The sequence below is a fragment of the Amblyomma maculatum genome, chromosome 6 (assembly GCF_055883805.1).
Source record: "Amblyomma maculatum isolate TAMU_Amacu chromosome 6, ASM5588380v1, whole genome shotgun sequence".
Lineage (NCBI taxonomy): Eukaryota > Metazoa > Arthropoda > Arachnida > Ixodida > Ixodidae > Amblyomma > Amblyomma maculatum.
Genome location: NC_139349.1, coordinates 6,182,858 through 6,196,951, shown reverse-complemented (window position 1 = coordinate 6,196,951; position 14,094 = coordinate 6,182,858). Strand labels below are relative to the sequence as shown.

General features: G+C 48.2%; 1 protein-coding gene across 4 annotated transcripts in view; it reads left to right on the top strand.

Moving 5' to 3' along the window:
• The window catches only part of LOC146184976 (uncharacterized), a 591,446-nt gene that overhangs the window by 93,529 nt on the left and 483,823 nt on the right, over positions 1-14,094 (top strand). For all 4 annotated transcript variants that reach the window (XM_084605926.1, XM_084605923.1, XM_084605924.1 and 1 more), the window contains 2 exons: positions 6,252-6,396; positions 12,426-12,546. In XM_084605926.1, the coding sequence (XP_084462052.1) occupies positions 6,295-6,396; positions 12,426-12,546 (223 nt within the window). In that variant the 5' untranslated portion in view covers positions 6,252-6,294. The remainder of the gene's footprint in view (positions 1-6,251; positions 6,397-12,425; positions 12,547-14,094) is intronic.

Below are 14,094 nucleotides of genomic sequence, written 5' to 3'. Positions count from 1 at the left end.
AAACGTTTACTTGGAATTTTCCTCTGTGGGAAGAATAACTGTGACAGTCTATACTCTCGAGAGAAGCGATTAGGACCGATATGCTGTAGGCCCAGGTAATATGTTCCTCGTGCGAAGCCTTGAGGAGCGGAGGAGAGGCTGAGACCGCTGGTGTCAATACGTTGAAGTAGTCTCCCCGGACAAAATGTTACAAAAATTAGGCGGGCAGGCCATTGAACCAATTTGTTCTAACAGGATACAAAAATTGAGGTACGCTGGCAATGTACGCAGGAGTTGTCCCGATCGTGGTGAGCAAGAATCCGGAGAACGGGACCGCTAGCGGCCGAAGTTAGACTTCAGTGCAGTTCGATATCCGAACGATTTGCACGGTATAATCCACATGCTTGAGTGGAAAGGGGCGCCACTTAAACTGCTCAGCGAGGCCGGTTTTCTGACCAAACGCACTGGAGTGGCTCGCAGGCGTTGTGCCGGCGGTCGTGCTCTGTTCTAGTATAAGTGCCCACTGCGCTGGCGAGTCTCGCGACGTTACCGAGACGAAAAGAGACACATTTTTTTCTTTTAACCCGACGAGGCTGTGTGCTCGCCTATGTTTGAGGGGGTTAATGAACTGCAGGAGGTGCTTGTCTGGAAGCTGGCCAAAGAATTTCGGGCAGCCATGGGAACGCGGCCTACGCAAACGCTGTCAGATCCCGAGCCCTGTCTGTTTCTTTTTGTTCTTTTTTTTTTTTTTTGTGCTTTGGGCTTCTCAATCGCTCCTCCGCCCGCAGTGAGCGCCAGTGTTATGTTACTCGGAAGTATGGATGTGCGGCTTTTCATTGCAAGGGCCTACTCTCGTTTTTGTGTGTTGCTGACGCTTTGTCATCGAGGCTTCGAATATATCGATGTAGTAGTCAACGTCGCTCTGTTTCATAGTTTGATCAAAGGTAAAGGGCTATTTTCATACTTTTCCCTTTACGCAGGTATGTTGTTTTATGAATCTACAATTGATATATATTGTGGAGGTCGTGTTGTCCCATTCCCGGTGTAGCTGAGGGGCATAGATGCGACAGAAAAAAAAAAAAAAAACTTTGTAAGGTAACCACAAGTAAAACTTGATTAATATTTATTATTACTATTTATTTCACTGCAACTGATCTTTGGTTGGTGGGCCCCTACGCACATCAGACAGCAGCCGCTACGTGACGCATAGTTCACGAGAGAGGAGAACTCGAGCATGTCGCTTCCTCTCGTTCAGACATGACAGTGGCGTAAAATGGGCCCAGGGCGCTGCGTTTCGGCTCGCCGAGTCTTCCTCATCCCTGGCGTCGGAAAGCGGAGCCGGCTTCTCGGGCTGCGCTCATCCGTTGCCATGTGCGAGGAGTGTCTCAGCGACGTCGCGCCCGAGCCGGAAGGCGCTCCCATAAGCTCCGCTTGGCCAGCGTCCAAAAACGAGCCGCGGGCTCCTCCGGCAGCGGGAATCAGTTGTCGCGTTCGTTGAACCCCTTTGCTGCCTGTTTTGCTTCTTCTGGAGCGAGGCTGTCTCCTCCGGTGTCCTTCTAACTTTCTGCCTTCCTTTCTAGCTGCGCTGTAGACGCGGTCTCTTACTATGCGCCAACCCCTGGGCCTGCGCGCCACGTGACGAGCGCGCGGACTGTCGGCTGGCACGCTCCGTAAACAGCGCCCAATTTACGGGTCTTTTTCTCTCCTCTCTTTGCGGACTGCGCGTGGCTGTCTGTGAGGTCCGTTGGCACGTCGCCTCGCTTATCTCGCGAGTGGCCTGCGGATAGGAGAGCACTGCTGCTTTCGCTTACTGCCTCTGTGCCCTGCATGTCAGCGGAGGTTCCTTGTTTGTGCCCATATTTTTTACCTTTCCCTTTAGCAATTGCCTTGCTTCCCGACGCTCCTGCAACTCTTTTTCTTATACTCGTATGTGGAGAGAAACAAGAATGGCTAGCAATGTACGTTATTATATCTTCGGTATTATTTTACTTTTGTGCGTGCTTCTGTATCTTTTCACCATGGATATCCTCAAGAGGGAGAAAAAGAGAGAGAGCGCTCTTTGATATAAAATCAGAAATTTCAGCGGACGTTGCTAGTACGCCGACATGGCACACATGGAGGAGGGCAAGGCAGAAGTACTAAAGAAAATAGGAAGGAAAGTAATAAATATTGAACCGTCATCATGACAGTCGTAGAGTTATTTCAACTGACAGTAAAAAGTAGCATTCAAATTTTTTTCTAAAAGGTCCATGCTTGAAGATAGACATATAACCATAGAGCAACAGATCATTATAACCTAACTTATATTTCATTTTGACTAGCATCGGGATAAGCACCTCCATTGATTCTCTCGTCAAAATGCAATGAGCATTAAAAAAAAAAAATTCATGCATCTCCATGACGGCTGGAAACGTCCATATTCAATCATCTTTCACCCCGTGGCTTGCGAAATTCAGTCCGCGTAAGCGTCCTCCGACGATCACGGCGTTTGCGACTGCCACGTCACCACGTGCGGCCCAGGAGAGCAGGCCGCGCATAAAGCCGGTCGTTCTTCGCTGCTTGTTATTCGCGGGAGTTATTTGTAGCGCATTTGGCAAGCACTCGCAAATTATAACTAGCAGCTTACCGGTATCGCTCAAGAGGAAAGTATACAACAGTTGCATCTTACCTGTACTCACCTATGGGGCTGAAACGTGGAGGCTAACCAAGAGAGTTCTACTTAAGGTGAGGACAACCCAGAGGGCTATGGAACGAAAAATGGTAGGGGTAACATTAAGAGATAGGAAGCGTGCAGAGTGGGTCAGAGAAATAACTCAAGTTACCGACATTCCAGTGGAAATTAAGAAGAAGAAATGGGCACGGGCAGGACATGTATTGCGAAGAGAGGATAACCGATGGTCGCTTAGGGTAACAAACTGGAATCCAAGGGAAGGAAAGCGTAGCAGGGGGCGGCAGAAAGTTAGGCGGGCGGATGAGGTTAAGAAGTTCGCGAGGGTCAAGTGGATGCAGCTAGCACAGAACCGGGTTAAGTGGAGAAATATGGGAGAGGCCTTCGCCCTGCAGTAGGTATAGTCAGACTGCTGCTGCTGCTGATGATGATGATGATGAATTATTGCTATTATAGAAACAGTTCGGCCTCGCTTTGAAGTGCCTTTTGGCTCCCTGATTTTATTCCGTGCAGCGCCACAGAGCGTGGTAGGAGGAGAGGGGGGAGCCTAGATTATGGCTCCCTCAAGCGCTTTTTATAAAAGTTTAGATGTTTGTTTATTTTTCTGTAGTTTTGAGAAGCACGAAATAACGAAGGAGATTTTTAAAATCTAATTATCTCGTACTTAGGCCTTCGATGGCTGTCTTAATGAGACCTTTTTAGCTATCCGGCGCGGGGAAAAGAAGGTATTGGAGAACTCTTGTTGGACGACATGTCAACCCTGACTAAAGTGCCTCTCAGCCAATTCTGATTGAAAATTCTGCCACATGCCGGCGGCTGCGAGCCATCGTTCATGAAGAGCTGACTCGCGTAGTGGAACTGCTGGCGTTGCAGTCAAGTCGCTTTTGGCAGCGATTTCCTTTTCTAGGCGGTTTCTGTCGCTCGCCTGACGGCTAGACCTTGCCAGCGATCGACACTCCTCCTCTGTGTCCTCGCCTGGAGACGTCAGAAGCGGCTTGTCTCAGCGCGGCTTGGGTTTTCGCCGCTGCTGCACGAAACTCGCGGCTGGACTGCGTGGTCGTGCGCCGCACTTCTTGCTCCGGGCGGCGGCATCGTTTAATTTGCTCTTCCTTCCGCGCCGTTCACATATATTTCTTTATTTTTTCTGTGTCTGCCCGTCGCTGCAGTCCGGTCAAAGAAGAAGACGCCCGTAATTGGGGGAGCTTATACGCGTTCCCCCCTCCGGTCCACCTTCTTATCGAACGGTCCAAACTCGCGCACCGCCTCTGTCAGTGAAATCTGCCGGGCCGGCGTGGTTGCCGCGTGCATTAAGTGCGTGCTTTCGCTGGAAAACAGGCAGCATTGAACGAGGAGGATGAGGAGAAGGAGGGGGAGCGGGCGAGATGTAACGACGGTTATTTTCAGGAAGCCGCGCTTCTTCTGGAAGGGCGCTCTCGGAAGCGGCCTTTTGTGACGCCTGGCTCTATCCTTCGGGGTATTTGCGCCGGTCTGCTCCTCGAGGTCTCGTTCTTGAACCTGCCTTCTTTTGTGCCGCCTTTCTGGTCATGTGACCATGCCGCGCGTGGGATATGAAAGGACGTTAGAAATAAAATAGAGCAAAGATTATGCCCGGCTGGCCTCTCTACTCTGTGCCGCCCTTGCTTTTTGCGAGTTGCCCCCTGTGGCATACCTCGTTCCTCATTTAAGGCTGGGTATATCTGCGTAGAAATGAAAGGAGAGAACGCGCGACGTGTTCTCTCTGCCTCCTCATCCACCTTTCTCAAATCATTTTTCTTTTGTGGCTATCCTCTTGGAAAACTGGCGCTCGTTGTGTGGCGCAATCGCTTTTTCCGAAACTTTATTTTTTGAAATTGATTTTCTTGGAGCTGAACTCTATTTTTGTTCACTTTCTTGTGTTTCCTGTTTCTGCTGTTCGGTGAATTTCTTAAACTGGGCGTCTCCAATGGCGAAGACAGGTGATTTCTGTTGAGGTTCTAGGCCCGCTTTTGGGATGCCCGCGTTAGGGAAGAATCAGCTGCCCTTGGCCGCATCGGTTGAGGTAAAGTAATATGATTCCACCCCAGTTCCAATTACTATCATCCCCTCGGCATTGGATAAGATTCTGACACGCCCTTGTTATAGTCGCGATCAGCCTGTCGCGTGGAAGTAGGTAAGAACGGAAGAAAAGAAAACTGTTTTACTATACCAACTCGGCATTTGTCTTTATCGTGACAATGCTGCGACAATGGTAGTCATTATTTTCCGAAGGCATATTTTCAGGATGTCACTTGTCGCATACCGCGCGCCGAGAATAACAGCTACTAAACGAAAATTTCGATTTTGTCGCCGGAAAAAAATTAGGAGGACCCTTAAATCTCCTTTTAAAAGCAGCCGCGAAAGTGCTTTTAGCAGCGCCTTTTCGTGCCACCAATTTTTGGCATTGAGAGACTGGTACAAATTTCACAGACAAGACACGAAGACAAGTCCCTTTGTCGAACTGAGGTTCCCCCTCAGCTCTTGTTCGGTTATCCTCCTTCATATTTATTTGGTTTTACGCCAAGAGTATGCAGTTTGGTCGGTCAAACAGGCGTCGGCTTGCTGTAACCAAGCATTAAAAAAAAAAAAAAAAAAAAAAAAAAAAAAAAAAAAACTCGTGTGATTTTGTGGGAAAATTGTGGCTCAAACGTCCTTCCTGGTGCTTTCAGAGTGGTGTCACACCATTCCGCTTCCCATTTAGCATCCGTTTGCTAGTAAGGATTCAAAATGACGACTTATGTACAGCCACCCAAATATTTAACTGGCGTGCGCATGGCGGCCGCCTTTTCTGTGCTCCTGCGCCTTAGTGCGGATAAAACTTGCCAGAAGGTCAATAATAATGTACGTCTTGGCCTTTGCTTATACTTGGACTTTTCGCAGGTTAGCTTCTCTGTAACGCACTGAATCACAGAAAATGCGGACGTCACACACGTCAGTTAACTATTTGGCTGTACAATAGTATGCCGTTCATTTTAAGTGCGAAGGCCCACCAAGAAGTGAGACAGATACCGAGCCTTATTTAGGCAACCAGGAGGGAAATTGAGCGAAATATGCCTCCAGCCGGTTAAAGCGGATCCATGTAGATGTTTTCCTGCAGAGAAATCAACACTGTGAGCTACTTTCCTGCCCTTGAGAGTTCCGAGGTTTGTCGTTGTAAAAACTGTGACATTTGCTGAGTATTTCAGTACTGTTATAAGTGGGTTTGATTGCTACGTATTATTTGACCGCGTTTACTCCTGTCCGCGTTTCGACATAAGCAGCAGACGTTAAGGTTGAATTTTAGAAATACCATGGCCATGCCAGAGATCTACACATTTCTAATCAACAAAATGCCCTCCTTCCGAACTAGTGGTTGAGACCTCCCTAAATGCCGGCACTTGCATTTGGAGGCATACTATAGCCTATACGTTAGCCTGTTATACTTACTGGCTGCTTTAATCGCACTGATGCATAACTGCGGTTTCATGCCGAGACGCCCTATTGACTCGTATGGACGTCATCTTGCCGTCACAGTTTAACCCTAGTATACCAAATCGTATTTTGAAAACCCACACGCATCCTCAATGAGTTACCTCTTTCCTGTTCGCAGATGAGGTTACTATGTTGCTGACGCCAATCTGGAGCTCGTGACAATGGCGTCTGTCAGGTTGCTCAATTCGTCGGACCTCTACAGCTCACCGCATCACCTCAACGGAAGCTACCACGCCTCAAACGAGCGCTCCAGGACGCCCAAGGTATCCATGCTTTCTTTTTTTTATGCACGAATCTGTCACGTGTGCGCCCAATCCTACAGAGACTGCGCTGTGCGCCATGGAGCGAGAACGCACCAGGGAGCACGTCCAGAGTTCGCTGGTTTACCACAGTTGCAGCTGTGGCTAACCGCCTGACAGGCGTAGTGGTCGCGCCTGCGTTCATACTTAGCTAATTCAAGGCGCGGAATTATATCTTTTCTCCCTCTATAATTAGACTACCACATCATTTTCTTTCACTTCGCGCCTTCCTTGCACACCTGCCACCGAGACGCGTTTTAAGGCTTTCTATGACACTCGTGCCTGCAGCTAGAGTGGATGTGTGTGCATTATGCCTTCTTCAGTACGGCGTAGAAGGCACTCTTTCTTATGCCTAGCTCTTTATCATTTCGCTGTCTTTCCCTTCTTCTCTTCCTGTGTGTTTTGCGGATGGTGCTCAAGATTCCGCACTGCGCAAACTGTTTCACTTCAGCAGCTGTCCATCGTGGAACCAGTGCCACTGCTTAATCGTGGCGCTATATGCACTCAACAAACGTGCCAGCCTGTGCGTTTCTGAAACGTGCACGACGCCGCAGTGCGAAGGAAACGGGGCGAGAATGTGGCGCAGCTGTGCCTGCAAGGACAACACGAGTGGCGCTCTGAAGGACCGAGGGAAACGAGCTCGTCAAGTGGGTCCTCTTGAAGCGGCCTCGGGACGTCTCTGCGAAACCCGAGACCCTGAGAAGCAGCGACAGCAGTATAACGGGTTAGGGCATGCGTTAAAAGAGAGGCGCTTCAAGGATTGTACAACTGGGGCAGTCGGCGGTTAGCGCTCATTACGAAACTTGCGGCGGCAGGAAGCGATTCTGTCGGGTCCCAAGTGCGGTTTGCTGCTGCTCGGCCAACGCGCGCTTGTTCCATTTTTTTTGGCTTCCGTGGTCGGTCTCCAGCGGGCCGGCTTTTGCAGCGGTTGCTGGTTAGACTAGCGTGGCGAGCATGGTGTGCCGGCGTCATCATGAGTATAAACGCCGGTGGTGCTCGCCGCGAGCATGCACAAGCTGTTACGTGGAATGAATGCTCAATGGAAAGTCGGCAATCGAGGACGCGGTTTACGACCTTCGCTAAGGACGCGGCGTTACCTAGCCAGCGCTTCACACGACAGTGTATTGTGCCACACAGCCGTACTCTAGTTTGAGAGGGCGGTGTATACGTGGACGAGAGGAGGGGCCCACATTTTTTTCAAGCCAGAATTTCTGTTTTTTTCCTTCTCGCACAATTCAAATCCAGTTTAGAAGCCGGTGTAGAGAGACGCTGGCGCAAACAGCGCTCGATTTTTGGCGGGTATTCATGCGCGGAAAGATAATAGTAAATATATAGTAACCGAGCAACATTTGAGCGAGACAGTTTCAGTTATTGCATTTGACTGCGTCGTCTTCGTGTCGTCCTCGCCGTCGAAAGGAGTCTTGAGCATAATTTAGCATCCGCTGAATAAGGCGGTTATCGCATAACTGCGATTATGCGTTATAGATGGAGTCTTCACTTTCACTTCCTGCGGCGGCTGGCTACGATGAGCAGTGTTTCTTTTGCCCGCACCATTTTGCGCCAGTGGAGATGTGCTGCTATATAGGAGGCAGGCTTTATTTGGTGAAATTCGCTGGGGTCACCCTGTTTATCGTAGTCACGCGTTATTCGCCCCTCAAGTGCAGTTGAAACTCCAGGGAACCACCTCAGAAGTGGTGTATATTCACGGACTCAAATACTGCATTGCAAATTTTGGAAAATTTCTTACGCCATACCGTCTATCAGTCTCTGGCACTAAACATTATGGAGCTCCTTTCAGCTGCCGGACTGCAAGGCCACATGATAATGCTTCAATGGATACCTGTCCACTGCGGGATCCATGGAAATGAACAGGCCGATGTTGAAGCAAAAAATGCCCTCACCAATGGCCTCCAAACAGTTGCGCCTTTTTCAAGAGCGGATACGACATGTCCTCTTACGAGTTGTATGAAGAATGCTACAGCAGCTTACTGGGCCCAGCCAGACGCCCGACACATTCGTCTAAGGAGGCTAGATCGAACATTGACGTTTTATCTTCAGCGTGAAATTCCGCGTCACCATGCATGCTTGCTACATAAACTTCGTTTAAACGTGGCTTGCACGCGCAGATACTTGCATTTAATTGGACGGATGGACTCTCCGGAATGTTCACCTTGTGGCATCCCCGAGAGACTGTGGACCATATATTACTGGAATGCCCAGTTTATGCGCGTGAAAGAAATGTGCTAGCCGTTTCCTTGAAGCGTTTGGAGGCCTCTGTCGGAGGAACTGCTGCTGGGCGCAGGACAAAGGGAAGGTTGTCCAGGCTCTTTGCCGTTTTTGTGCGCCACCGGACTTGATTCGCGATTGTAAAGGAAGTTGCCGTGTTTATTTTCATATGCTTTCTCCCACATCGTCACCCATCATGATCCTCTTTCTTCTCCCCTTTCCCAATGCAGAGTAGCGGGCCAGATTTTAATCATTCCGGCCAACATCTCCCATCATCAGCCGGACTATATCAACTGTAGGGCGATGACCTCTCCCATTTTACTCAAATTAACCCGGTGCTGTGCTAGCTCCATCCACTTTCGTCTCCTTAAATAGTTTACCTCTCTAACAATTCTACCCCCTACTTGTACCGCGCACTCAGTATCTCTGAAATTATTTTGTAAGCCTTTGTAAACCTTCCTGCAAACCGCCGCCAAGCGAAAGGGGGCTTTGTCAAGCTGTACCTTACAGCTTTTTCTGTGCCTCTCCTGTCTGTATGTAACCTTACAAGGCAGAACATCCGCACTAAACGTGGGCAATCGCTCTGCAGCGCACGCCATATTGAATCGCGCGAAGGTCACTGAGTGAACAGCGGTCATTTCCAGCGTCGAAGGCGCGAGCGATTGTCGTAAAATCCGTGATGACAAACGTCGAGTGCGTCTAGTTAGTGCACGATGCACAAAGCCTATAACTGCTATGACTAAGACAGCTTTACCCTGAATTGCGGCAATCTTCGGAATGGCATGAGCCTGTGAGCACTACCAACGGCAGCAGCTCGAGCAGTTAGCGAAAGAACGCATATGCTGCGCTCCTGTAGTGCATGCTGCGCCCGTCCGTAAAAAGCGGCTCCGTTGATAAGCTGGTGCCCGGACAAGATGGCCTCTCCAGACTGAAAAAATCACGTAATTTCTGGCACACTTTTCTCACAGGTTGTTGCACGAGCAGGGCTTCACTTGAGGTTCCCTTTCTCTATGGAGCTCTAAGAAACGTTTTGGAATAATTTTAGAGGCGTTTTATGGTGGTGTGATGATGTCGTACGTAGGGTTGGTTGGTGGTTCTACAGGGATGGTTCATTGGGTAATATTAATGATGATGTTATTTTATTTGTTACAAATACCGTTAGCGTCCGTTGGGCATTATCGGAGGGCGGTTAAATAGATCATAAAAGGTCAAAAAGAAAAGAGTCAAACGGCGGCAGTAAATTAGTTATAACACTAAAACACAATAAACTCCTGTCTTAATTAACGGGGAAGACAGCATATTTAGTACAAAGTATGAAATAACCCAGAAAAATATGTTCAACATTCATTTAGCAGTACATCGGAAGTATCGTCTAAAAAAATAGGAATTCAATCATGAGCTTGAGTTCGTATTTATTTTTATAATTTTAAACAGTATAATGCAACACGTTTTCAGCGCGTTATAATTACGAGACGTGTGGGATTATTCTGACGAATTAAAAAAAAAGAAAAAGAAAAAGCCTCAACAGATTTTGAAGCGCCATGGAAAACAATTTTACAGTCTTACAACTGCACTTTTGCTTGAAATAGAGAATATAACCTCCATATTGCAGGCAAAATGTTTCAGCGGAAATTTAGGAGCATCATATGCCCGAATAAAGGGCTGAAAATTGACTTTTGTGCAGCGCGCTGCTCCTGAATCAGAGTTCACGATTTTTCAATAAAACACATATTGCATCAAAACGCTTTCTTTTTAGTGTTTTTATTAGTAAAAGTTGCGTAAACTTATTCGCTAAGAAAATAATTCACGAGAAATGTTTAGTGTGTATGCAACCGGGCTCCAAACTTGCAACTTTTTGAAATGGCAAAAACGGCGTTTTCCACCTTTAGTGACATACGATTTTCCCCCGAGAAATCTACTGCATATCTTGCAAAACTAAGGTTAATTCCTTTGTGTCGAGACATTTTCCCACCACCACATATAAAAATTTAATTGAAAACAAAAAATGGTCATGGGACCTCAATTATCGTTCTTATCTGAACACACCCGTATACATAGCAAGCTTCACACAGTAACACAGCGCGTGTGTCGTAGATCGCTCTACCTGAAGATTTCGTCACACCTGGATAGCCAGATGGGCGCGCGGCAGTTCGTTGTCCATTTCGTTTCGATCCTCGCTGATAAACGCCGCTTTAGTATTCAAGGAGCGGATTCGTTGGGCTTTCAGAGTCGGCCTCAAAGTGCCCAGCGATCTACGCCGGACGCGCCGCTGGCGCTCCTATCAGGATCACATTTGTGGGTCTCATATTGCGCGCCTATACTATTTGGAGGACGTGCTTCAATTCTGCAAATAAGACATGGCCCCTGAAATGAAAATGAAAACAAGTTAATAACGTATCTAGTTAATCAGGGAACTAATAGAAGGCTTCTCCGACTAACCTGGTATTCGAAGTGGTCCCCAATATAGCCCCAGGGCTAAAATTAATATAAAGTCAGTTACCCTTTCTTTAAAGCTTTTATTTAAATTATAGGGTTTAACGTTCCAAAGCAACTCGGGCTATGAGATGCCGCAGTGGAGGGCTCCGGAAATTTGGGCCTCCTGGTGTTCTTCAACGTGCACTGACATCGCACAGCGCACGGGGCGTCTTGCTTTTCGCTTCAATCGAAAAGCGGCTGCTGCGGTCGGGAATCGATCCCGCATCCTTGGGCACAACAATCGAGCGCCATAACCACTGCACCACCGCGGCGGGATTTTTTAAATTTCGAAACTTTTAGAAAGTAGTAGAAAGAGCAACCACATGCTGTCGTTGGGATTCGACCCCACGACCTCCTAATTTCGCGTCCAGAGCTCTACCACTGAGCTACGGTGACGCCTTTTTAATCTTCCACTTTCCTGGGCATTTTTGTTGCGCGTAACCTATCCTTGAGAGTGTTCGCTATTGCTACCCTCTTCCACAGTAGCGGACGTGGAACGTCCTTTGTTATCGCGAATGTAATGTAGAACGTGATCTAGTGGGAAGAGTGGGAGCTGCGTGACAATCCGCTTACGCTACGTATGACGTCAAGGCCATCAGATTCGAAACCCCCATTAAGCTAATCTGAAGGCAATAGCCAGTGACAGAAATGAATTAAACAATATGGGATGTTTTCTTTTTAATGTGAAGTATAAATAGATGGTGGAAGCAATTGAGTAAAGTAAAAAAAAAAACAAAAAAACTCTCTCTCTCTCACGCACACACGCACGCACGCACGCACGCACGCACGCGCAGATATACACACGGTTACGTGGGAGTCACAGAAATTACAAAATAAGACCCCACCGGGGTGGTGCAGAGGTTAGGGAGCTCGACTGCTGTGCCTAAGGATGCGGGATCGAATCCCGGCTTCTGCGGCCGCTTTTCGATGGAGGCGAAAAACAAGGCGCCCATGTGATGTGCGATGTCAGAGCACGTTGAAGAATCCTACGGAGTCGAAATTTCAGGAGTCTTCCGCTACTGCGTCTCTCGTAGCCTGATTCGCTTTGGGACGTTAAACCCAACAAATCGAACCGAACCAGTTACAAAATGAAGGCATAAATTAGCAGTGTGCAGCTGTATATACCAAGGCCTTACCCGATGCTTGCAAAACGGACGAAACGAGCGAGACGAAGCGTTTGCTTCGTTCGTATTCCATTTGCGTCATTGCCGCTAAACGTACACGGCGCTGTCTGACCACTTGTTTTTGCTTCGCCAGCCAGCAAGAAACTAATACTTAGCTGGCATACGCAGAACGGCTTGGAGGTGATCGAGACGAACCACGCGGTCCGGCTGCAGCAGGAGAAGCCTCACCTGGTGAGCCTGGGCGGTGGCCGGCTCAGCACATCCGTCACCATCCACCCGCTGCCCGAAGGTAGGTTTCGTTCCCTGCTCACTTCGCTATTGGCCACCGCAGGAGCTGATAGCGGTCGTGGTCTCTGCACCGCTTCAAGCGGACGGACGCACAGCAAGTTTCTAGTGGTTAATGGCGCTTTACTCTAGCCCCGATGTGTTATTATAGCGTCGCATGCACGATTAGTGAGAGCAGTATTTAGTCTGGAAAACTTAGTTGCGAAAGATGCATTGTTCGGTCCGCCATTGCGGTGTGGTTTTCTTTTGGGCGTCGCACTCTTACCATGAACGATCATGGACTAGCACAGCAACATTCATTTTCGATCTGCATACGTCTCAGGGCGTCCCCTCAAAATTTTCTTGACTTCCTCTTTCTTGAGATATGGCACTCCTGTCCAATGGAGAGGCGGGAGAGGAGGGGGGGATTTCTACTGCTGCCGGTAGCAGCGGGGCCCTAGGAGTAAACACTTGCTCAGTAGACTGACTTCGTGCAGCGTAAAGTGGACTTTTCCACTATATTTGTACATGTGCAGGAAAGCATGATTTACAGGCGTGACGTTTGAAGGGTTAGTGCTTAGTGAATGTTTGCCGAAGAGGGTTATAAATCAGGTTCTGATGCACTGAAACAATTCCATATTGTTTCTCTTCTAGACATGACCAATAACTAGTAAAAATGAATTAAGATGGACATGTTCGAAATATCTGTAACCGCAGTTTGAAAACGACCTTTGAGTTTATGCCGGTTTGCACGGTTGCGGCAGCTAATGTTCACGCACGGCACAGCAGTTTCCATTTACGTTGTCCTGGTTTGCGTATGACAGTTTTTATTGAAATCAGTGTCGCTAGTACATATGAGCGCATCTATGTTTTACCAGAGTAGTTGGTCTTCGAAAAAGCATGGGGGCACGAGTAAACCTCCTCCTTAACAATCAGCCAATGATAAAAACTCACTTATTTTTTGAGATGAAGTGTGCATTGCTTCAGAGGCTTTATATTTTAGTGCACTAGCACGAGAACCCGTAGTCAGCAGCAATTTCGCCGCTGTTTTATTTGCCTGGTCCTCCTTGGTAACCTTGAAATCAAATATAAAGCAAATCACTTTATTGCCGTTATTGGGTTTCGATTCCGCGGCGACACGGATGGATCAGCTTCGCTGGCAACTAGCTGCATTAGACGTCGTCTCAGCCGAAAATTACGTGTGTTTAACGGCCGGTCGTTCGACCTGTGCTTGCCATGTCGCCTTCATCAACTACACACCACTGTTGCCCTCTTAAAGGCCCACTGTCCACCCTCCGGCCGAAAATATTTTCCTCCCCGGTGACTGTGAGACTTCGCCCTTAGAACGCAAGGCCGCAAAATGTTTTTGAAAAGAGTAACTAATAACGCAGTTACAGCCACCGCAATCACCCGATTCTGTCATGCCTCTCTCCTTCCGTTCCCTCGCAAAGGTTTTTCACTCTCCTACCCGAGGTCGTCTAGCCTCCGCAATACAAATTCCCCTTCCTCCTCTGCGTTTGGCGGGAGGTAGGGCGTGGCTCTCCGCGAGCGCGAAAAAAACAAAAAAAAACAA